This window comes from Phascolarctos cinereus, unplaced genomic scaffold, assembly GCF_003287225.1.
Source record: "Phascolarctos cinereus isolate Bilbo 61053 unplaced genomic scaffold, phaCin_HiC Scaffold_5;HRSCAF=322, whole genome shotgun sequence".
Lineage (NCBI taxonomy): Eukaryota > Metazoa > Chordata > Mammalia > Diprotodontia > Phascolarctidae > Phascolarctos > Phascolarctos cinereus.
This window is the reverse complement of record NW_027555958.1, coordinates 53,736,211-53,761,983: the sequence shown is the minus strand read 5'-3', so window position 1 is coordinate 53,761,983 and position 25,773 is coordinate 53,736,211. Positions and strand designations below refer to the sequence as shown.

Genomic DNA, 25,773 nt, shown 5'->3' with positions numbered 1-25,773 from the left:
AGAGAAATGCTTGCTGCTGTAGGAAATAGGGATCTATTGTATGGTCTTAAATTGGGGTGGTGGCGGTGGGTGATATGAAGGAAGAGGTATTTTAGGAAGATTAGACTGGAGTGACGCCCAGTGTATAGAACAGATCAGGGAGATCACTCAGACATATACTGCAGTGAGCCAGGCATGAGGTGACAAAGGGCATGGCTATGTGGTAGCAGGGGCAATGGAAAGTTGGGGTGAATCAGGCAGCTATCTCGAAGGGAAAAAAAAAACCCGAAGGAAAAAAAAAACCCGGACTTGAAAAACAGGTTAAATATAGGCAATAAAGGAGAAGGAAAAGTTGGAGAGGATGCCATGGTTTCCAACCCAAGAAATGAAAAGAATGAGGGTGTCAGTCATGGAAATGACATAGAGGGAAGAGAAACGTGAGTTTTCTCTTTGAGAAACATCACCATGTCTCAGATTGCTCTTCGTTGGCTGGCTGCTGTCCTTCTTGAGGAGGACTGAAACATCACTACGTCGGGGCCAAGGTGCAGTGTGTCTGACTGTGGCTGATCAAAGCAGTATCTGCTCAGAAGTCCCTACCACACGTTGGACACAAATAGTCCATGTGAAACTATACTGGTGCCATGAAAGTCCAGCTCTGGGCTTCAGGAAAGTAAGGGCACCAAAACATAAGCCTGAGAAACCTTGAGCTGGCTCTGTACTTTCCCCTTTTAAAGTCTATCTAGGGCAGGGGTTCTTCATATAGGTTCTGTGCACTTTAAACATTAAAAAAAAAATAAATACATTTCAATGTATTTTGGTTTTTTTGGGGGGAGTAATCAACCATGTGTATTTTATTTTATTTATTTAAATATATTTCTGCAAAGGTGTCCATAGGCTTCCCCAGACTTCCATGACCTACCAAAAAGGCAAGAGTTTCTGTCCACAGGCCTCCTGCCTACCTATCGTAATCCATAACGGAGATGAGCAGGCTGACTTGGTCCATGTTCTCTGGCGGAATGTCAAAGATAATGGCCTCATTGTAGATCGGATTAAGTGTATTCTTCTTGATGGTGGTTTTTTTCTTCTTCAGCCTCCGCCCATCACACAGCAGGGACACTTTGACATAGGGATCTGTGATGGCGGTGGGAGGGGGATGGGGCATTGGGGGAGGGAGGGAAGGATAGGAAAGGGAAAGAAACTTGTTTAGCAGGTGTTCCTGAAACAATATTTGAACAAAGAAGAATCTGTACACAAGACCTACTGTGACTTGTCAGATGGTATCAGTGGGTTGGTAAAAATAATAACACCACCTTGTCTTTAGACAGAACACCTGCCTCCAAGGAGCACTAAATGCTTACTAAACACGGTCTCTTTAGTTCCCTGGCATCCTTGGGAGATAACTTAATGGAGAAACAGACCCAAGAGCAGTCAAGCGACTCGTCCATGGGTATACAGGGGAGAAACCCGGAGTCCTTCATTGCTGGCCCCATGCTTGGCTGACCGAGGGCCCACTGCCTCAGGCTCAGAAAGGTGGTGAGGCTGAACAAAGCCAGTTGATTTCTTTTACCTATTTGGATTCCTGTTCTCTGGGGGGTTTGTCAGGACCATTAACCAAAGGAGTTCAGATTAGGGGGTAAAAATAGAACCCATTTAAACCCATGAAGTGGAAATAAATGTGTCAGAATGAAACGAACAGAGACCAGCAGGACTCTGCTCCTGTCTTCCCTGGCTGACAGTAAGATTAGGGGCTCCATTGTCCCCAACAATCACATTTTCACTTGGTCTAGAAAGGGGGAGTGGAGGGATGCTCTTGGCATCCCTGATATTTACTCCCTATTGACTAAGGGGCAGTGGGCAGCAGGGAGGAAATGTCCAAGGTCTCTCTGGGATTCAGGGAGAGAGAGGATGAGGGTGCCATATTCCTTAGGGATGTCTTGCATATACTATGTAGGGTGAAGAGGTTGGCCTCTGCCTTCAGAATCACCCTTGCTTCCAGAGGGCTCACTGAGTGGGCAGATGGCTACTTTTTTTTTTTTTTTTTTTTTACCAATCTTTCCTTTCGCTTGTGGCTCCTACCCCTTCTCTGGGGCAGACTTTGGCCACAAGCCTTCTTTGGAGGTGTGAGTTTATCAGAAACTCATTAAAGGTTGGGAGCAGAATCTCAGTGTGAATCAAAGATATTGTGTGTGTGTGTGTGTGTGTGTGTGTGTGTTTTTCCATGCAATCCAGTGAACTGACAACCAGTGTCCCTCCTAACACAGGTGTCTCAGGCCCCACCATAATTGTTATTTATGTTCTGCAGCTGAAGAAACAGGAGGGAAGCTCACAGGTAATAATAGCTTTTGAGCATCTGATGTTCTGAGACGCCCTCTTGCCTGGGAGTCAGGGCACACTTTGTCTCAAAGTAGGCACAGGCCAGAACAGCTGGCCCACACTAGACCCAAAATTCATGCTTCTGTCTAAACACATACATATGGCCGGGTTAGAAATCTCTCAAGATCATGCTAGTGGGATACTGGGCTCACATCACTGGTAGTGAACAGAAAGAAGCCAGGAGGTAGAAACTATAATCTGAGAGCAAAAATTTTAAATCTAGAAGGCTCTTACACAAACTTTTAAATAAGCCAGAAACTGAGCAATGGGACAGAATATTTATTTAAAAATATTATTCTGCAAAGGAGTCCATAGACTTCACCAAACTTCCAAAGGGGGCCATGACACACAAAAAGGACAAGGGCCATTGCTAGGGCTCATCCCTACCAATCATAATCCATAACGGAGATGAGCAGCCTGTGACTTGACTTAGGAAACAACAGAGTCAATGGGGGAACAGGATGGCCTGGGCTCTGTCCGTAACACTTAGTAAATGACAGAGGAAAGATTTGAACCCAGGTTCTCCGAATCCAAACACTGTACTATTTTTTTTTATTACCCCATTCTACTACCTTGAACCCTGACTCGAGGGAAAAGAGAAGAGTCTGCCATGGAGGCTCCTCGGACCCAGGACCATTTTGTGCATTTGTTTTTCAAACCTTGAGCCCATAAATGCCAGTTCCTGGCACAACAAGGGGAGCCGTATTTTTTTTAAACTGAGCCCAAATGTAATACCAGACCCTAAATCTCAATGGAGAAGAGGTGTGAGTATAGTAGGAAAAAGAGAACTTAACTCAATAAAAAAAAAGAAAAAAACCTTTCTGATTTGGAACAATCTTTTACAGCTATTTCAGTGGCATTACCACAAGCTAGCTTTCCAACACATCAATTTAATTACATCAGGGAAGATGGTGTAGGGACTTACACAGCAAAACCTTATTTCCCTCTGCAGTTTCAAGAGTCCTCAGTGAATTTCCATCCCCAGAACATACTTATTTTGATATTAAAATGAACTATACATTCGATATCTTTCAGGGGAAGGAGAGCTGCTGCCACATAAGAGTCTTTTCACACTCCAGAAGTGGTTCTTTGAGCTTCTCTCCATGTCTTAAGAGTGGTGGAAAGAGTAGGGAAAAGGAGAGGTGTTAGGGGTGTCTTTCTGGGCTGGTGCTATCTGGGGCAGACTTTGGCTAAAAGCCTCCCTTGGAGGTGTGAGTTTATCAGAAAGGCATTAGAGATTGGGTGCAGAATCTCAGTGTGAATCAAAGATTGTGTGTGTGTGTGTGTGTGTGTGTGTGTGTGTGTATGTGTGTGTGTGTGTATTTATATTTATATATAAGCACCCATTTGTCTTTCCCTGAAAAATTTCCAGTTTCAAGGCCTGATACCTCATCTTTTTCCAAATGCCACAGGCTGTACCTGGATACAGATAGAAGTTGGCAACTGGGATATTACTTCCCTGTGGCTGCTATGATTATATTAAGCACATTTTTCTGCAAGGGAAAAAAAATCTTAAATTTTGTTTCATGCAAGTTTGGGCTTTGAATGTTGAGCTTAAAGTACCAGAATGGGCTTGTTTAAGGTGGCTGGGTTCTTGGGTACTTACTTGGTGACCCCAAACTTAAGATTTTCCTGTTTGCCTTTAAAGAATCTAGCTAAGGATTTCAGAGGCCATGTAATCTAATGTCTACCTTACATGCTGGGAACCTACAAGGGGAATTCTCAGTAGCATGACCCCATTTCAACTCTCCAGGCAAATGCTGATAGTACAGGTTGATACAGGAAGAGATTGCCAGGATTCATCTGCCTTCTGGTAGCTAGAGCCTCAATTAATCCCCCATTTCTAAACTCTTATCTTGTGTCCCAAAATACTTCCTTGTGGATAGGGAAACACAATTGATATAAGAGGTCCCTCTGAGATGGTCACTGCAGCTGCTACAGAGATAAGAGTATTCTAGGCTAGGTTAGAGGGTTAGAGCTGCCCTGCTAGATGGAGGAGAAAGAGGAAGAATATGTGCCACAGCTGCCCCAGATGGCTGTCCTGAGGCTGAGGCTGAGACATATGGGAAAACTCCAGTGGAAACACACAATTTCTATATGAATCTATTCCTACTTGCTGAGTGGATGCCATGCAGGCCTAGGGATGGAAAGGCAAATGTATGCACGATCTTCCTGCTGACCTGGTGATAAAACAGACCTCACCCAAACTACCAGGGTTCCTGTTTCCCCTTTCCTTCACTTCTCTCCCTTTCCTTCTCTTCTCTCAGATAAATGGTAATGTATCCCTTCTCTCTCTCCTCCCCCCTACATCTTTTCAGCCCCATAAGGATTCCCTGAGGTCTAAAGTTAAAAGAAGGGGCCATACCTGAGTAGCCTGTGATGTCCATTGCTTTGAGGTTACGACATTTGATTACCGTTAGGGTGAGGCGGCCTGCTGTGGGCAGGTAGCAGAGGGAAAACATGATTTCTCCCAAATCCACGCTCTCCTGTAAAGAAGCACAGCACAGAGAGGGATCAGGGACAGAGAAAACATTTGGCCAAAGTAGCAAACACAATCATAGGCTTTAGGTCTGAAATCAATGATGGGCTGATAAATGTTTAACAATCAGCTCTCCAAAAAAATAACGTGTCTGCACAATGCACTTTTAAGTTTAATATGGATTTTTCACATTTTCTTCATCACTTTCTTAAGTCTAGATGGTCAACTAAACAGTAAATCCAACTCTGATTGGTAGCATTTGCCAATTTCTAATTTAACAATTAGTCCTCAAGAACTGATTCAAGTTGGCTCCAGCACATGCCTGGCTGGAATGCACCTCCTTGATCACCTAGTACAAACTCCTCATTTGACACAGAAGCAAACCAAGCCTAGAGAGGGGATGTGATTTGCCGAAGGTCACAGAGCAAGTAAGTAGCAGAGCAGAATTTTAATCTCAAGTGTTTTGATTCCATGGTCAGCGATTTCTCCACCATATTATACTTCTGTCCTTTTTGGTCAAATACTCACCCTCCTTCAAAGACAGAAAGAAATGTCTAGTTTATGCCTACATATTTATTGTTATATTTTTAGTGGTGAGCAATGAACTGCTGAGTGAGTCTCCCCAACAACTAAGGAACAAACTGGGTTACATGAATGCCATGGAATAGTATTGTGCAGTAAGGAAAGATCGAGATGAAGAATTCAGAGAAACATGGAAAGATTTATGTAAATTGATACAGAGTTCTTTAAGCAGAACCAGAAGAACAATAAAGACTATAATAATGTAAAGAAAGGAAGGCAAACTTTCACTAATTGTAAAAGCTAATCTTGGTTCTGGAGAACAGATAAGGAAACATACCCTATTCCTCTCAGCAGAGAGGCAAGGCACTAGTGGGCAGAATATCACATATATTGTCAGACTTCCTCCCTATATTGGTGATCATTGTTCAACTGCTTTTGTTGTTTTGTTTTGTTACAAAGGAGGACTCCAGTGAGTGAGTGAGTGAGTGTGTGTGTGTGTGTGTGTGTGTGTGCGCGCACGTGTAGTGTACATTCAGAAATAATTGTAAAAGAAAAACAAAATGCATCAATAAGACACTGGAAAAAATTAATAGCATTCTCTTTAGATCATCCAAGCACCAAAGAGAAATTCAAACTACCTAAGAAGGTATCTGAACAGTGGGTAGAAAACAGCACCAAAGTTCTGAGATTCCCTTCTGCTGGGATAGATAGCCTCTTGCCTGATGCCTTTCTTAATCCTCCTTTGAGCTCCTTACTTGTCTATGGGAAAATCAGTCCTGTACTTCATGCTTGGGATCATGCCTCTCTTATGGATCATTTTTGGGGATGCATCACTGACGCTGGTGTAAAGACACTGACCTTTCTCCATTCCCATCCCCAATCCCTTCCCCATCCCCATCCCCATCCCCATCCCCATCCCCATCCCCATCCCCATCCCCAATCCCTTCCCCATCCCCATCCCCATCCCCATCCCCATCCCCATCCCCATCCCCATCCCCATCCCCATCCCCATCCCCATCCCCATCCCCAATCCCTTCCCCATCCCCATCCCCATCCCCATCCCCATCCCCATCCCCATCCCCATCCCCATCCCCAATCCCTTCCCCATCCCCATCCCCATCCCCATCCCCATCCCCATCCCCATCCCCATCCCCATCCCCATTTGTGATCTTAACTTTGAAGAGGTCAGGACTTGGGACAGTTCTGGCTTTAGGTTTGGCTAGCCTTTCTTGGTGTCCTCCTCCACTTTCCAAGGAGACTCATCCTCCATTAGGTTTTAGAACATGGAATCACCGATGTGGTCTCAGGAATAAAGTTCTTGGGGTGTCCATTTCTCAAACCCAAGGTTGCCACCTCCCCATCTCCCCAAACATTAGGTCTTCCTGTTCACCTCTAGATGGCACTGGCTCCTTCCCTTTCAAAAGCCAAAGGCTTTTGGTTTTTCCTAGAAACTAATTAAATCTCAGGAGAACAACAAAATGGGGATCAGAGGATCTGGAGAAGGCCTTGACCAAAGCCCCATTTTGTCCCTTTCTAGGTGCAATGTTTCCTCTCATCCAATGAGTAGGGCTCAGCCACCATTCATTCAATTATTCTATGATTCAGCAATCATTTATTAAGCGCCTACTATATTCAGTATTAGATACAGAGACAGAAATGCAGATAGACAAATAGATCCTGTTATCAAGGAGCTTATAACCTAATAGAAGAAAGACAGACACGTAAATAACTATGATATATGGGACTTGTTATGCATTCACTATGCTCAAGTATCTGTAATAGGGGCTGAGGGGAGATTGGGAGCAGGAACACCCAAGAATAAGATCTGGTCTCACCAGTCTAGTGGGGTAGAGACATGTATAGGAACAGCTGTCTTGCAAAGTGTCTCATGAGATAAGTATATAAGAGGAAGATAATAACAGCTCACATTTCTAAAAGGCTTCAAGGTTTATACAATACTTTCCATATAACAACCCTGTGGGGTCAGTCATGCATTAGCTTGATTTTACTTTATTTTATTTTTTAAATAAATGATGGATTAATTAATTTATTTTTAGTTTTCAACATTCACTTCCACAAGATTTTGACTTCCAAATTTCCTCCCCATTTTGCCCCTCCTCCCACCCCAAGACAGTTTGCATTCTGAATACTCTTCCCCTAATCTGCTCTCTCTCTCTCCCCACTCTTCTCTTATCCCCATCCCCTTCTATTTTCCTATAGGGCAGGATAGATTTCTATACCCCATTGCCTGTATATCTTATTTCCTAGTTGCATGTGAAAACAATTGTTAACATTTGTTTTTAAAACTTTGGGTTCCAAATTTTCTCCCTTCTTCCTTCCACACCCACCCTCATTGAGAAGGCAAACAACTCAATACAGGTTATACATACATAGTCATGCAAAACACTTCCATAGTAGTCATGTTGTGAAAAACTAACTATATTTCCCTTCATCCTCTCCCACTCCGCATTTTATTCTATTCTCTCTTTTGACTCTGTCCCTCCTCAGAAGTGTTTGCTTCTGATTACCTCCTCCCTCAATCTGCCCTTCCTCTATCATCTCCTCCCCCTCCCCCGGCTCCCTGCTCTCTTATCCCCTTCCCCCTTATTTTCCTGTAGGGTAAGATAGATTTCCATACCCAATTGATTGTGTATGTTATTCCCTCCTTAAGCCAAATCCAATGAGAATAAGATTCACTCACTCCCTTTCACCTTCCCCCCACTTCCCCTTCACTGTAAAAGCCTTTTCTTGTCTGTTTTATGTGAGCTAATTTACTCTATTCTACCTCTCCCTTTCTCCTTCTCCCAATATAATCCTCTTTCACCCCTTAATTTTATTCTCCAGATATAACCCCTTCATCTTTAACTTACCCTGTGCCATCCATCGATCTATCCATCCATCCATCCATCCATCCATCCATCTATCTATCATCTATCTATCTATCTATCTATCTATCTATCTATCTATCTATCCAATTTTTTTCCCTCCAACTACCCCAATACTGACAAAGGTCTCAAGAGTTACAAATATTGTCTTTCCATGAGGAATGTAAACAGTTCAATCTTTAATAAGTCCCTTATGATTTCTCTTTCCTGTTTACCTCTTCATGCTTGAGTCTTATATTTGAAAGTCAAATTTTCTATTCAGTTCTGGTCTTTTCATCAAGAATGCTTGGAAGTCCTCTATTTCGCTGAATATCCATTTTTTTCCCCCTTGAAGGATTATACTCAGTTTTGCTGGGTAGGTGATTCTTGGCTGTAATCCTATCTCCTTTAACCTCTGTAATATCATATTCCAAGCCCTCTAGTCCCTTAATGTAGAAGCTACTAAATCTTGTGTCATCTTGATCATGTTTCCACAATACTTGAATTGTTTCTTTCTGGCTGTTTGAAATATTTTCTCCTTGACCTGGAAACTCTGGACTTTGACTACAATATTCCTAGGAGTTTTCCTTTGGGGATCTCTTTCAGGAGGTGATTGGTGGATTCTTTCAATTTCTGTTTTACCCTCTGGTTTGAGAATATCAGGGCAGTTTTCCTTGATAATTTTTTTTTTTTGCTTTTTGGTGAGGCAATTGGGGTCAGGTGACTTGCCCAGGGTTACACAGCTAGTAAGTATCATGTGTCTTAGACTAGATTTGAACTCAGGTCCTCCTGACTCCAAGGCCAGAGGTCTATCCACTGTGCCACCTATCTGCCCCCTGCACCACCTAGCTGCCCCAATAATTTCTTGAAAGATGATGTCTAGGCTCTTTTTTATGATCATGGCTTTCAGATAGTCCAATAATTTTAAAATTCTCTCTCCTGGATCTATTTTCCATGTCAGTTGTTTTTCCAATGAGGTATTTCACAATGTCTTCTATTTTTTTTTCATCCTTTTCATTTTGTTTTACAATGTCTTGATTTCTCATAAAGTCACTAGCTTCCATTTGCTCCATTCTAATTTTGTTTTTTGCTTTTTTTTTTTAGGCAACTGGGGTTAAGTGACTTGTCCAGGATCACAGAGCTAGTAAGTGTCAAGTGTTTGGTCTGAGGCCGGATTTGAACTCAGGTCCTCCTGACTTCAGGGCTGGTGCTCTATCCACTGTACCACCTAGCTGACCCACTCCATTCTAATTTTTAAGGAAGTATTTTCTTCAGTGAGACTTTGGTCTTCCTTTTCCATTTGGCCAATTCTGCTTTTGAAGGCATTCTTCTCCTCATTGGGCTTTTTGGACCTCTTTTGCCATTTGGGTTAGGCTATTTTCTTTAAAATATAAATTTATTTATTTTTAGTTTTCAACATTCACTTCCACAAGTTTTTGAGTTCCAAATTTTCACCCCATCTCACCCCTCCCCGCACCCCAAGATGGCATGCATTCTGAATACCCCTTCCCCTAGTCTCCTCTCTTCTATCTCTCCCCCCTTCTCTTATTCCCCTTCCCCTTCTATTTTCCTGTAGAGCAGGATAGACTTCTGTACTCCATTTCCTATATTTCTTATTTCCCAATTGCATGTGAAAACATTTTTTTTAACCATATGTTTTTAAAACTTTAGGTTTCAAATTTTCTCTCTTCCTCCCTCCCCACCCACCCTCATTGAAAAGGCAAACAACTCAATGTAGATTGTATATGTGCAGTTATGCAAAACACGTCCATATTTCCCTTAATCTATTTCCCTTAATCCTATCCTGCCCTCCCATTTATTCTATTCTTTCTTTTGACCCTGTCCCTCCTCAGAAGTATTTGCTTCTGATTACCCCTTTCCCAATCTGCCCTCCTCTCTATCACCCCCTGCTCTCTTGTCCCCTTCCCCCTATTTTCCTGTAGGGTAAGACAGATTTCCATACCCAATTGAATGTGTATGTTATTCCCTCCTTAAGCCAAATCCTATGAGAATAAGATTCACTCATTCCCTCTCACCTTCCCCATTTCCCCCACTGTAAGAGTTTTCTTTCTGTTTTTTTGTGAGATAATTTACCCCATTCTACCTCTCCCTTTCTTCTCTCCAGTATAATCCTCTCTCATCCCTTAATTTTATTCTCCAGATATGACCCCTTAATCTTCAACTCACCCTGTCCCTCTTCTATCTATCTATATATACATACATATAATTTTTTCCTCCAACTACCCTAATACTGACAAAGTCTCATGAGTTATAAAATATCATCTTTCCATGCAGGAATGTAAACAGTTCAATCTTAATAAGTCTCTTATGATTTCTCTTTCCTGTTTACCTCTTCATGTTCCACTGAGTCCTGTATTTGAAAGTCAAATTTTCTATTCAGCTCTGGTCTTTTCATCAGGAATGCTTGAAAGTCCTCTATTTCACTGAATGACCATTTTTTCCCCTGAAGGATTATACTCAGTTTTGCTGGGTAGGTGATTCTTGGTTGTAATCCTATCTCCTTTGCCCTCCAGAATATTATATTCCATGCCCTGGTCCTTTAATGTAGAAGCTGCTAAATCTTGTGTTATCCTGATTGTGTTTCCACAGTACTTGAATTTCCTTCTGGCAGCTTGTAATATTTTCTCCTTGACCTGGGAACTCTGGAATTTGGCTACAATATTCCTAGGAGTTTTCCTTTGGGATCTCTTTCAGGAGGAGATCTGTGGATTTTTCAATTTCTATTTTGCCCTCTGGTTCTAATATCAGGGCAGTTTTCCTTGATAATTTCTTGAAAGATGATGTCTAGGCTCTTTTTTGATCATGGCTTTCAGATAGTCCAATAATTTTAAATTCTCTCTCCTGGATCTATTTTCCAGGTCAGTTGTTTTTCCAATGAGATATTTCACATTGTTTTCTAATTTTTCATTCTTTTGGATTTTTTACAGTGTCTTGATTTCTCATAAAGTCACTAGCTTCCAATTGCTCTATTCTAATTTTTAAGGAAGTATTTTCTTCAGTAATCTTTTGGACTTCCTTTTCCATTTGGCCAATTTTCTTTTAGGGCATTTTTCTCCTCATTGGCTTTTTGGACCTCTTTTGCCATTTGGGTTAGGCTATTTTTTAAGGTGTTATTTTCTTCAGCATTTTTTTGGGTCTCCTTTAGCAAGCTGTTGACTTGTTTTTCATGATTTTCTTGCATCACTCTCATTTCTCTTCCCAGTTTTTCCTCTACTTCCCTTATTTGCTTCTCAAGATCCCTTTTGAGCTCTTCCAAGGCCTGGGACTGATTCATATTTTTCTTGAGGCTTTGATGTAGGAGCTTTGACTTTGTTGTCTTTTCTGGTTGTATATTTTGATCTTCTTTTTCACCAAAGTAAGATAATATAGTCTGAATCTTTTTGCGCTGCTTGCTCATGATCCTGGCCAGTTACTTGAGTTTTAAACTCTTTGTTAAGGTAAGAGTCTGCTTCCAATGTGGAGAGTGTACTGTCCCAAGCTTTGGGGGTTTTATGCAGCTGCTTTCAGAGATACTTCTAGGGACCTGTAAATTTTCAGTTCTTTAAGGTGGTACGATGAAGGGAGAGGTGTTTATTCCTTTCCTGGCCTGGGCTCTGGCTTATGAGTCACCACAAGCACTCTTTTCTGCCTTGGAACTGTGAGGAGGATTCTCTCTGCAGTGGCACCACAAGTTCCATCATGCCAGCTCTACTTCTCACCCCAGGATCACCACCTAGAACTGTGACCCAGATCCAAGCACAGGCAAAGCAAGAGATTCCTACCTCACCACCAGCAAAGAGATCCCTGCAATCTTCCTCTGATCAGCCACTTGCTTCCCCCTCAGTCTGTGGGGCAGAAGCTTAGGAAGCAGCCGCTGCCCCAGGGCTGTGCTGGGACTGCGGCTTCTCTCTCATGGTGGTCACAGACCTTTCCTGCTGACCTTCTAAGTTGTCTTTGGTGTTTGTAGGTTGAGAAGTCTGGAAACTGCCACAGCTGCCCATGATTCAGTCCTCTGAGGCCTGCTCCAGGTTCACTGAGGCCTGGTCTTTGCCTGCATGCCCATGCTGAACTGCACTCCTCTACCAGCCTGGTACAATAGACCTTTCCAATCAACCATCCAGGTTGTCTTGGGCTAGAAATTTATTTCACTCTGTCTTTTTGTGGGTTTTGCTGCTTTAGAGTTTGCTTAGAGCCATTTTTTACAGATATTTGGAGGGCTTTGGGGAAGAGCTCAAGGAAGCCACTGCTTTTACTCCACCATCTTGATTTTACAGATGAGAAACTGAGGCTCAGAAAAATTAAGTGACTGGCCCTTGATCACACAGCTAGTGTGAACCTAGTTCTTTTGACTCCACATCCAGTGTTCTCCCCCACTATATTACATGGAGTGGAAAAGAGGTCCAGGCCACGCAGCACAAAACATCTGTTATTACTTCACCTGGGGGGTGGGCTGAGCCAAGCTTCATGGAGGAGGTGATGCCTGAGGCAGACCTTGGAGAAAGGGAAGGACTTTAAGAGACGGAGATGATAGGGTCTGAAGGTCTCCTAAGCACTGTGAGCAAAGGCTTGAACTAAGCATAAACCCCCTCAGCACCAAAGATATTCTAAATGGCTGACAATTATCTAAGGTCACATGAGTTCTTACAGACCCAAGACTACAATTCCATAGATGCTTCAGGGAGCCAAATCTTGCCATTTTTATATCCCTTGCATCTGTCTCCTCTCCAATCAACAACCCCCCTCAACCCCTATACAGGCCCTCATCCCTGCTGGACTATTCACTAGCATCAGCCATTTACTAGCTGTGTGACCCTGGGCAAGTCACTTAAACTCTCTCTGCCTCAGTGCCTGGCACATAGTAGGCACTTAATACACTTTAGCTAACTTGAATTGAACTGATTTCTCACTACTCTCCATTAGACATGGGCCCTCTATTTCAGATAATTGCCACTCACTGCTTTGTCTCCCTCAAGCCTCCTAGAACACTGACTTCTGCATAGTAAATGCTCAGTAAATATTTGTTGAAGATGATGCCAATGTCTTTAGCCTCCCTGAGAGAAGAATTGCATATGGGGCCAGGAAAGGAAAGCGACCTCTCACTCCCCTGAATTAATTTGGCATTTTGTCCAGCTCTCACCTTGCAAGACAGCTGTTCCTATACATATCTCCATCCCACTAGACTGGTGGGACCAGGTCTTACTCTTGGGTGTCCCTGCTCCCCATCTCCCCTCAGCCCTTATAACAGATACTTGAGCATAGTGAATGTATGACAAATTTTCTTTTCCTGAATGAATAAAAGGGACATGAATGAGCTAGCACCCACAAAAATAGTTCTTGAAATCGGTCCAGATCTTAGGTCGTTTACCACCCCCACCACTCTGCCTGGGAAACATCAGTGTCATTTTATTCTTTTCAGCATTGTAACTTCTGTTAGCTATGTCCTACCACAGATACAGACCTAGGAGTCAGATGAACTAGCTTGTTGTCCTGGCTCTGCTACTAACTGTCCTTGTGACTCAGGTAAGTCCTTTTCCTCTCTGGCCCTAGCTTTCCTTATCTTCAACACAAGGGAGTTGGGTCAGATAATCTTTGAGGTTCCATCTGACTCCAACATTCTCTTAACTCCTGTAAGGTACTCCGTTGCCCATCTTTGTACCTTTATACCAGCTTCCTGTGCCTGGAATGCATTCCTTCTTCACCTTTGCCCCTTACAACTCCTCATTCCCTTTAAGATTCAGGTTGAGTGCCACCTACCACCTGCGATTAGTACCGTGTGCCTCCTCCCCCATAACCTTGCATTTACTTGGTATGTGGTTATACTTGTGGAAAAGCTGTGTGAATGTTGTCTCTTCCCAGTAGAATGTAAGCTCCTTGAGGGGAAAGACAGATTTACTTTCATCTTTAAATCCCCCAAACCTGGCACAGTAGGAGGTGTCTAATAAGTGCTTATCGATAGATTGAATGAGTGACTGCTTCAAAATGAAAAAAGACAGAGGAATTCTCTCAGTAAGCTATCATAAAGATGTAAAGGGACTGCTCCCCCATTTTGCAAATGGGAAGTTGAGTCTAGATTGAAGCCCTGGAAATATTTACCTACTTGCTGCTTTCTTAATATTAACTCTGGGTTTACTGAATTACTAAAGTCTCTAAAGATTTAATCTTCTTCCCAAGATACCCTCTCCTACCAGGAAACCAACAGATACGCATGGCAGAATTTGCTCTACTATGAAGAATTATTGCTTATTTCTCTCGGGCCTTTGGGTAATCAGAGGGACTCAGGTAGGTGCCCCCTTTCCCCTGTAGTTACGCTTTGGGGTGACACATTAGTCTCTCTTAGAGGCTGACATCGGACTGAATCAGGGGTGAGGAACTTTCGGCCTCCAGGCCACATGTGGCCAAAGGGCCACACTTGAGGACCTAGAGAACTACATGTGGCCTGGAGGCCACAGGTCCCCCACCCCTGGACTAGACCTTAAGTTTTGGTGCATTGGTGTTTCCATCAATAATTAGGACTAAAACTTTCTCTCCTCCCTTCTCCTCACCTTGCCCTTTCCCACACATATTCGGCTTTTTATTTTTAAACATTTTTTTTTAATAATAGTGCATTCAATTCATCCTTTATCCCTGATCTAAGGCAGACTCACACTCAAGGCTTCTTCCAAGTGAAGCCAGTATTTGTACCTAGAACATGAAAGCTGTAGGAGAAATCTAGTCTTTGTTATAGGAATATAAATAGGTTGATTTTTTCCTTTTCTTTTCTATTCTTAGTAAATATAAAGAAAAGGGCTAAACCAACTCAGAAAGTCAATATTTCCTGAAAGGCCATTCTCCTTCTCTGGAAAGTATTTAGTGCTGCCTTGGAATCAGTCTCTCCCGTTGACTCTTGTGCCTTTCTTCTTTCTATTTCTTTTCTTTAGCATCTCTCAGCAAGTTCTTGCTCCCCCATAGCCTCCTTCTCCATTCATTGCCTCTTTAGGCCTTGCACATTTTCCTGTTTTTTATCCTAATTAGAGATATTTGAGATGTCAGCCAAAAATAAAACCAAGGGTCAAAAAGGGATGTGTAGGGGATGCTGTATTATTGCTACCATCTTTTACCTGGCTTTGGGTGAGGACAGCCTTAGGGCCACCAGCTGGTAATGAGGCTCCCAGTGCTAGGGAGGTCACTTTTCATTAGGAGAGGGTCAGAAATCAGCTTGGTGCTCTTGGCTCCTTCTAGCTGAGGGCTAGTGAAGTGGACCTGGGAAAGAGCCCCTGCTGCTTCTGTTGAGGGATGGGGGCAAGAGCTCTAGCCTGAACGAGAGGCAGGAAGATATTATTCCTCAATAAATCTTTCCTTGAGAATGGGAGGTCAGCTGCTTCTCCTGGATGCTCTGATTATGTTCTGATTCTCCTCACAGGCACAAGAGGAGATTCCCCTTCCCCATTTCCTCTCCTCTTGAGTAAACTTGCCCTTTCAATAGTCCAACTGCATACAAATAAATAGCCTTTTCCCTTGAAAAACAACAACAACAACAACAAATAAATCTTTCCTTGAGTACAACCTTTCCACGTGATGATGGTGCTAATGGCATTAATGTGCTCCCCTTTTTAGAGCTCTAAGTGAGGTCCGGTCAGTGAGACTTTTAAGGGCCAGCCCACAACAGGGCATTGTGTTTAACCTGGTTGCCTTTGGCCCATCTTCAATGGTTTACTAAAGCAGAACCTTCTGCCTAATGCCTGAAATCCACCTGTCTCTAAGTGTGGGGTTGTGGACAGGGCCTTGGCTTGGGAATCAGGAAATGTGAATCCTAATTCTGGCTCTGCTACTAATGACTTGGCTTAATGACCTGGAGCAATTCATTTTTTTTCCTTGGGGCTTCTCTTTCCTCATCTCCAAGATACAGTGTCTGGACCAGATGATCTCGAAGGTTCCTTTTCCCTCTAATGTTCTATGATTCAAAATGGGAAGGAGCAGAGAGATTCTCCCAACAACCATTACTAAAATTTCTAACTGGTGTCAATCTCCTATGCTGAGAAACCCAAACGTTCATTTCTAAGATACTAACATCTCACATTCCTATACCTCTTGAGATTTACAAAACACTTTCCTGGTATCTCTGTGAGATAGGTAGTTTAAGTGTTTTATCTCCCGTTTTAAAGATGAGGAAATTAGAGTTCAGAGGAAGCCAGGCTACTTGGTCATTATCCTGAAGCTAGTAAGCATTAGAGATGAAATTTGGACCCAAGTCCACTGGCTCGGAATCCAGTGCTCTTTCCAAAACACTAAACAAAGCTGATGGGGTGAGGAAAACCAAACGTGCACCCCCTCTCATCAAACTTTACTGCCTCTCAATACCCTTTTGGAGAAGCTATGAATGGAGCCAACGTTGCCATTTTCTATCACGGGAATCTGAGCTTCCAGGAGCAATGATGCTTCTTTCCTGACTCTCAGAGAACACTTTGGGCATCTTCACCTTTAAGTGGTTTGTCTGCATCTATCATCATCAGCTGGGAAAGCATCCTTTCCACTTTTATAAAAGCCACAGGAGACCAAAACCGTGTCTGATGCATTGGGCAGGAACTGCAGTTAAGTTGTTTCGTGTGGGTAGAGTTTGTCCAAGGAGGGCAAAGGACTGGATTTGGCTTTTGGCAATGGCCAGCAGCCTCCTCCCATCTACTTGGCCCTGCCCTTGGAAACTGAGCAGAAAGGGCATGAGCCACCCTTCCCCTGCCCCAACTTTCTTTCTTTTTTTTTTTTTTCCAGGGTGACTGACTGTGTGAGGGAATCTGCTGTGTGCTGGGATGATGTAGTTTCTCTGGGGCTCAGGCAGTGAGTCTGGGGACAGTTGTGTTTGGAAGGGTGGCATCTGTATCTGTTGTGATGCTTGGGGTTCCTTGCTTCGAGCTCCAAGGGTAGCTTGCATTTGTTTTGTGTTCTGCCTCTTGAATGCTTCCCCCCCCCCCAAGGGCTTTGTGGCTTTATGAATAAGTGATGAGCCTAAGCGAGGTGTCTTAAGTGATACTCTAATAAACTCCAGCTCCAGTGACTGGGCAGGGGTGTGGCCACTTAGAGAGTCCTGGAGAAAGCCTAGCTAGAATGGGGCTGGGTCAGCCAGGACCTTGGAGGAGTTAGTTTGAGAGGGAGCCTCAGGTGGTTGAGCTCAGCTGTGGGGGACAAGTTGAGAGGCAAAAATGCATGTCAGCAGGGGGGTAAGCAAACTCTTTCATTTCGAATTATCTTCAGGGAAACAGATGGTTTCATTTAGGGAACTTTTCCTCAGCCTCTGCCTTGTGAACCTGACCTTGAAAAGAGGCCTGCTGTATCACACGCACCATTACTTTTGGGCAAATATTCGTGAGTCAGAATCACACTGGGAGGTACCAGATTTCCTCCTAATGACTTTTTAAAAGGTGGGAGGAAGGCTAGGGAGGTTGGGGGAAAGTGGGGCTTTCAATAAATTTGAGTAGGCTGAGAAAACAGGCCACTAATATGAAACATTGGGAAGCCTGCCACTATTAGAACAAAGGACATTATTTGGTGTTAGGAAATGGCCAAAGGGTTTGCTGGTCTACCTGAGGTCTGGTCATGCCATCAAGCATCTCCATTAAGGAACAAGAAAAGGGAGTAAGTGGTGTATTAATGGAGTTAATGATGGAGAATCTGTCTTCATTTGCTGCCATGAGCTACCATGCTGTGTGAACGTTGAACAACTGTTGGTTTCCTCTAGGGAGAGAGGAGCATCTCAGTGGTGACTCTCTCTTTGTACCCCTCAATGCATTCGTTATCTGCAGGGGTTTATAGAAGAAAGAGGGTGCTGGCCCCCGTGGGGTATGTGTGTGTGCACATAAAACCTTCTCCTATGACTGATGATGAAGAACTCTGATTTAGAACAAGCATTCTTGGGAACAGGAAGTCCAGGGATTGGCAAACCAATGGGGGTTACAGTCTTAGTGAAGGTTGTCACGTAGCATGAGCTAATACCTACAGGCCTGTCAGCTTGATTGTCTCTTTAACAGGCTTCTAAAACTTTGGTCCTTAAAGCTCACCAGCTCTAGCCATACTTTTGGCCCACAGGAGCCTGAAATCTCTCCTTTTATTAATGTGTGTGTGTGTGTGTGTGTGTGTGTGTGCGTGTGTGTGTGTGAAGGAGGCTGTGGCTGCTGAAGTCCCTCCCACATGTGGCCTTCTTATTTCCAGGAGCTCAGCGAGGAGAGGGACACTTTCTGCTGAAACCAGGCCATTCTGGAGGATAGCCACAGAATCAAAGCAATCCAGAGGCTACATCCTACACATTCATACAGGGGTCCCATTCTCAAACTTCTCTGATGAAGGAGTGGGTAGATGGAGAGAGGTCTCATCTTTTGTGAACATGTAAAGCAACCCTCCTCCCCCAAACCCACCCTCAGGCCTGGACTTTCCCGCCATTGCTCATCAGCTTTCCCTATAGTCCCATTTTCTTCCATTGGTAAGTTGTTCTCAGAACACCTGTTTTGAGGAAGGGACCAGACCGGGTATGCTTCTATCTCTGGACTTCTGTTTCAGCTGCTTCTCCTTCCACCCTTCATGGCTCCCCTTTCCCATAGGTAAGTTCTTCCTGTAACCTTTAACCTGCTTTTAGGGGGCCTGATCTACATCTTGCCACTGGACCCAGATGGCTCTGGGGGAGAAAGTGAGGCTGGTGACTTTGAACAGCCCTCCCTCCCTTAGATCCAATTCACTTGCAAGTCATGGCATCACCTTCCTGATGTCATAATCCTCTTCAAGAACGAAGGCCAAACAAGGTGTAAACAAGATACTTTCAGGAATGGCCTAGACCAGCCGCTCTTCATCCTCAGGACTTCACCACCAAGTCTTCCACGAGTACCTCCCCTCACTCCCACTTGCCCCATTAGAACATAAGCTCCTGAGGGCAAGGCCTGAGCACTCAGTACACTGCCAGGCACATAGTGAGTGCTTGATAAATGCTTATTGTCTGGAGTCCTGGCTGAGAGAAGCAGTGCTGGAGAAACCACTAGGACTTGGAGTATTTATTTCCCGTGTCCCTCTCCCTGCCTCCCCCACCCCCTAAGAGAGACAAATTGGTGGTGTCAGACTGCATTACAGATTGCAAGAGCATCCATCTCCTGCTCAGTCCAACCTGCCCGGTGCTGAGCACGCTGGCCCCGGACTGTCATTTCTCAGGAAAATGCCTGTTACATCATCCTCTCACTAAGTGCAAAATTACTCCAAAAGACACTGCCTCATGGGAGGGAGGGGGATGGTGTTGGGAGAGGAAGCTAGGTCCAGTGAGGGCAGAAGCCTTGCTGCAGAAGATCTAATTCCCTGAAGCACCAAGGGGAATGACTCCCAGGAGCCCCATCTTGGGCAAGAGAGCCTGCCTTCACAGCCGAACGGGAGACCTCATGTTCCCCCTTCACCCAGGCCTTATGCCCAGGGAGGAGTTGAAGGAGCCCATCAATCAATCAATCAATCAATCAGTCAGTCAACAAGTATTTGTTAAGGTACCTACTATGTGCTGAAGATCTGCAGATACAAAGACAGACTGAATAATCCTGGCTTTCAATGAATTTACATTTTATTGAGGGGGAATAACATACATAGGTATATGCAAAGAGTTAGGAGATGGAGGCTCTCCCTCCTCCCTTCTTCTCTTCCTCATCCTCCTCCTTTTCTTTTTTCCCCTTCTCTCTGTTCCCCTCCTGTTCCTCCCCCTCCCTCTTCTCCTCTTCCTTCCCCTTTCCCTCCTCCCCTTCTCCTCCTTTTCTTTTTCCTCCTCTCCCTCCCCCTCCCTCCCCTCTCCTCTTCTTCCTCCTCTTCCTCTCCTTCCCTCCTCCTGCTCCTCTCCCTTCCCTTCTCCTCCTCCCCTTCCTGTTACTCCCCCTCCCTCTCCTCCTCTTCCTTCCCCTTTCCCTCCTCCCCTTCTCCTTTTCTTTTTCCTCCTCTCCCTCCTCCTCCCTCCCCTCCTCCTCTTTCTCCTCCTCTTCCTCTCCTTCCCTCCTCCTGCTCCTCTCCCTTCCCTTCTCCTCCTCCCTCTCCTTTTCCTCCTCCTCCTTCTTTTCCTTCTCCTCTTTCTCGTTACTTTCCTGACTTCCTTCAACACTCAGCTCAAATCTCCCCTCTTACAGGCGGCCTTTCCTCATCCCCTCCATCGCTAAGGCCTTCCTTCTGAGATGGCTTTCCATTTACACTGCTTACCTCTTGTACCTTGCCTCCCCCATTAGAATGTGAGCCCCTTGAGGGCAGGCACTGTTTTTGCCTTTCTTTGTATCCCCAGCATTTAGCCCAGTGTCTGGAGTGTAGAAAATGCTTAATAAATGCTGGTTAACTGACTGATTTCATTGGTGTAGAGAACTCCCAGAAGAGGAGACTGTCTCAATGATGCAGGGCAGCCCCCTCTCTGTGACTTAGAGCTTAGAGTTCAAAAGAGACCCCCAATAAATAAAGATACTTTGGTGGGGAGCACACAAGCAGATGGGAGATTAGGGCTGAGTGGGATGTGAGGAGGAGGCATTGTGCTCCATCCTAGCTGGGTAGATTGCTTTATGGGCCACTTCTTTTTTCACTCTTGCCTCGGTCTAGCGAGGGGGTTGTGCTTCCTTGCAGGCGCCCTGGGGTGAGGAAGAGCGTCTCACCCACGGTCTGCTTCTCTCCATGTGCTGTTAAGGGAAAGCTGGGCTTTTCAAGGGAGAGAAACCATCAGATCAAAGGATTATAGAATCACGTATTTTGAGCTGGAAGGGGCCTTGGCAGTCATTTCTTTCAGTCCTTCTTTTTACAGGCAAGGAAACAGACCTGTAGAGATGGCCTCAGAGACTTAGCCAAGGTCACATAAATAGCGTCAGAGCAGGGGTTTGAACCCAGGTCCTCTGACTACAAACTCTGGACTCGGGGTCATAGATCTAAAGCCAGGAGGGACCTTAGAAGTCATTTAGTCCAACCTCCTTCATTTTAAAAGTGAGGAAACTGAGTCCCTGAGAAATGAAGTGATTTGCCCAAGGTCACAGTAATCATAAGAGACAGGATTTGAACAGCAACACTGTGCAATGACCAACTTTGATAGACATAGCTCTTCTCAGCAATGCAATGATCTAAGACAGTTCCAAAAGATTCATGATAGAAAATGCTATCCACATCCAGAAAAAGAACCATGGAGTCTGAATACAGATCAAAGCATACTATTTGCTCTCTATTTTTTTTCTTCTTTCTCCCATTGGTTCTAATCCTTCTTGACTAATGTGAAAATATGTCTAATATGAATGTATATCTACAGCCTATATCAGATTGCATGCCCTCTTGGGAGGAGGGAAGGGAGAGAGGGGGAGAAAATTTAGAACTCAAAATCTTATGGAAGTGAACGTTGAAAACTAAAAATAAACAAATTAATTTTTAAAAAGACAGGATTTGAACCCAGTTCTTTCAACTCCAGGGATCGTGGCTTTCCTATTTTTTCCCACCATATCATATACATACTATAGGGCAAGAAGGCCTCACACTGCTTTAATATTGCCTTACATACTATAAAAACAAACCAACCAAACAAAACCCCCCATAAACACACTTGGTTCTTAGCCCCTTCCCAGAAGCCCAGTAGTTAGGAAGTCCCTCTTCAAGTCTAACCCAAATAAATAGCAGTTTGAGGTCCTGCCCTCCAGTCTTGCTCCCCATAAAAAAGAGAGAACAGCTATGCTCTTTACTTATTCATCATCTCTTCACAGGCTCTAAGGCTGCTTTTAAATTCTACTCAACTGTCTCTTTTCTACAAAGATAAATCACTTCAGTGAATCCTATAGTGGAAAAAACAGACTTTGGAGTTGAATGACTTGTGTTTAAATCCTGCTCCCCATCTACATAACCCTGGGCAAGTCACTTAAACTGAGCAGGCCTCTCTGTTCCCTTCCAGTTTTTTACCTTTGACCCCATATTCAATTCCTTTGTCCCCCTAAGATTTTTTTTTAGACATCCATCATTGTGACTTTCCCTGGGACCTTCAGGCATGGGGTTCAGATGTGGGCATGATGTTCTATTAGGCATTTGGTCAGAGGCTCTGAGACGACTCTGGATAATGATAATAATAATAGATATTTATATAGTGTTTGCAGGCAGCTAGGTGGCATAGTGGATAGAGTGCTCGGCCTGGAGACAGGAAGACTCATCTTCCTGAGTTCAAATATGGCCTCAGACACTTAGTAGCTGTGCGACCCTGGGTAAGTCTTTTATCCTGTTTGTCTCAGTTTCCTCATCTGTAAAATGAGCCGGAGAAGGAAATGGCAAATCACTTCAGTATCTCTACCATGAAAATCCAAAATGTGGTCGTGAAGAGTTGGACGTAAGTGAAATAACCGAACAGCAACAACACAGTGTTTAAAGATTTTTAAAAAGTACATTACAAATGTCTAATTTGATCCTCTCCACAACCCTATAAGGTAGGTCCTGCAGATATTTTTATCTCCATTTTATATGAGGAAACTGAGATTAAATGACTTGCCCACGGTCACCCATCTAGTAAGGGTTGGGGTCAGGATTCAAATCCAGTTATTGTCACACTCCATGCACAGAATCCTTATTATTACACCAGACTGCCTCCCTTTTTAAGGAAACAGGGAAGAGGAACTAGAAACTGTTACCCTGCAAATGAGTACTAATAGTAGAGGGAGAGAGGACTTAGAAGTGTGAGGATGGGGAGATGGAAAGAGGGAGCCTTCTAGAGTGCTACAGCTGCAGGATTTTGGATAGAGATTTCTTCAATTGCTGACCAGCATGCAGAACTTCAGAGCATTTATCGCAACTGCTCATTTTACAGGTGATGAAATTGAGGCCTTGAAAAGTTAACTGACTTGCCCTTAGTACTCATTATTATTACTAATATTATTACTAGAGCCAAGTCCCACAGCCTCCCACCAGACCTCTAATAGGTACCTGAAGGTGAAGGATTAACAGTTGCGTCCCAAGGAAAGTCACAGTGATTTAAAAAAATTCTTCGAGGGAGAATGGAATTGATCATAGGATCAAAAGTCTGGAGCTGGGAAAACTGCAGGTCACTTAGCCCAACCCTCTAATTTTACAGATGAGGGGACAGAGAAGCCCTGAAAGTTTAGTGGCTTGTCCAAGGTCTGCATCTGAACTTGAGATTTTCTGATGCTAAAGCCAGGATTCTTTCCACTGTAGTATTTGGATTCATGGTCTGTGCTCAGAATTATATCTAAAAAAATGATTTCCCCAGATTCCTTAATAAGTGGGAGAGGGGGCAGAATGGGAGGGGAGGGGGTGAGGGTATTGAAGTAGCCCCAGGGAAGAAGAGGTAACTAGAGAAAACAGGTTCATAGCCACACCATAAGTCCGCAGATTGAAGCCAGCTAAATAATACACTGTGAAAGCACCTTGGAAACAAAAAAATCTATCTTTAGGCACGTATGGGATCATTACTGTTAACTAAAACAAAGGGCTGGTTAACGTCTTTGGCTTCTTTTACAAGCATAAGATTATAGGATCATAGATTTAGAGCTGAAAAGGACCTAAGAAGTCATCCAGTCCAACCCTCCCCACCCTCCATTTTGCAAGATAAGGAAACCGAGGCAGACAGGTTAAGTGACTTTCCTAGGGTCACACAGCTAATTAATATCTGAAGCAAGAGCCAGGTCTTCTTGACTCTAAGTCTAGTGCCTAATCCAGTGGGCCATCCTGATGCCTAAGACTTAGAGTTGGTGGGATAATCAGAGATCTCTTAGCCCAGGGGTTCATAAACTTCTTTGTGTGCGATGAAACCCTCTGACAATACAGTGAAACCTATGGATCCCTTCTCAGAAAAAAACATTTTTAAAGCATAAGATAAAAAGCATAGATTTACATATGAAACCAATTATTCTGAAAGGCAGTTATCAATTTTTTTTTAAAGTCTAAAAATCTGCTCCAAACACCTCATTTTACAGACGAGACATTTAAGGGCATTTAGGGAGTTAATATCAGTCAGGATTTGAATTCAGGACCCCTAAATCTAAATTCCAGACTCTTTCCATGCCATGGGGCAGGAAGGCATCTCATGTAATTTGCCCCTAGAGATGATTCTGAGCCCTGTATCTCAGGCTTTTGTGTGCTGGTTTAGACAGACCTACCTCCATACAAATGGAGCATGTGTCTGGTGGGCTATGGAGTGACGTGCTTTTTATGTAGTTTTAGAGGGGGTGTGTGTGTGTGTGTGTGTGTGTGTGTGTGTGTGTGTATTGGGCGGAGCTGACGGTAAAAAGGAATCAAAGCTGAGAGAAGGTAGAGAAGGGAGGGAATAGCCTGCCTAGAACCTTAGCCTCCTGGTTTGGACCCGCAGGGATCTGCCCTGACCCCCATCTCCACATCCCTCAGTGGCACTGTACAGTTAGGATGGGAAGCCTTTCATGACCAGACAATAACGGAATAGAAGGAGAGGGGAGTGGAGCGAGACACAAGACAGCGGAGGTGGGTGGGGGCAATTCCTCGAGCTGTCCCTAGAGAATCTAGAGCCCCTTCTCAGGAGAGCTGTCACCAAGATGCAGCCTTGTCTCAGCCCTCCCTCTCTTGTCCCCATCGCTCCCCTAGGAACAAAATGATGAAACACCAAATTAGCTCCATTACTGTTACTCCTCTAGAAATTACAGACTGTCTGTTCTGGCCATGCCAGCTAACGTCTCCCACCACTGAGCAGGTGACACTAATGGCTATTTCTGCCTGTCCAGGAGCTAAGCTTAGTGGGACAGAAACAAATACAGAATAGAAGTTCTCATAGGGAGAGATTTAGGGAGCTCAGCAGATGCTGCAAAGGCCTTTCTCTTAACCAGGGGACACAACTCAGGCTTTTTCAGTGCCCTCATGGCAAGAACTCATTCTTGACTAATCCTACCGACCACCTAGAGTACAGGGGAAACTGCACAGAGACTTCACTGGAGTCTGGATAACTGGGTTCCCATCTTGGTCATTTACTAGCTCTGTGACCATGGCCTAGTCACTTAGCCACTGAGCCTCAGTTTCCCTATCTGTAAAATGGGGACAGTAAGGACTTCCATCTTTACTAGCTCTGTGACCATGGCCTAGTCACTTAGCCATTGAGCCTCAGTTTCTCCATCTGTAAAATGAGGACAATAAGAATTCCCACTCCCTACTTCACAGGACTCTAGAAAGGAAAGTGTTCTCTATAAACCGTGAAATGCTATATAAATATGAGCTAATGTCATTATGACCCTAGTGATCATTTTAAAAATGCCTTCAACTGAACAGTTAGGGGGTAGTGGTGGGATAAGTTTTCATAAACATTTCAAAAGCTCTCCAAAGACAGCATCCCCCTTGTATACAGCCTTTGTTCATGGCAGAGCCCTGCCCCCTTAGCATCACAGGATTTAGAGAAACCCAGGCCTTCCGACTCCAAACTCAGTGTTCTCCCACCAGGTTGTAATGCTCCACGGCAGCAGGCTCCCTTTCCTCCTGGTGTCCGACTACATTTTCGGTTCCTTTTCCACCTCAATGCCAAACTTTTCTCTCCCTCCTACACATCATTTATCATTTCTTTTCCTTTACCCAATCCCCCTTTCACCTCTTCCTTCTCCCCTTCCC

At 44.0% G+C, this 25,773-nt stretch overlaps 1 protein-coding gene across 1 annotated transcript in view; it reads right to left on the bottom strand.

Annotated features, from left to right (window-relative positions):
• SYT6 (synaptotagmin 6) overlaps window positions 1–25,773 on the bottom strand; it is a 78,342-nt gene that overhangs the window by 10,706 nt on the left and 41,863 nt on the right. Inside the window, exons 5-6 of the mRNA XM_078155503.1 lie at window positions 4,718–4,838; window positions 939–1,110 (exon numbers count right to left, since the gene is read on the bottom strand). Of these exons, the coding sequence (XP_078011629.1) occupies window positions 939–1,110; window positions 4,718–4,838 (293 nt within the window). The remainder of the gene's footprint in view (window positions 1–938; window positions 1,111–4,717; window positions 4,839–25,773) is intronic.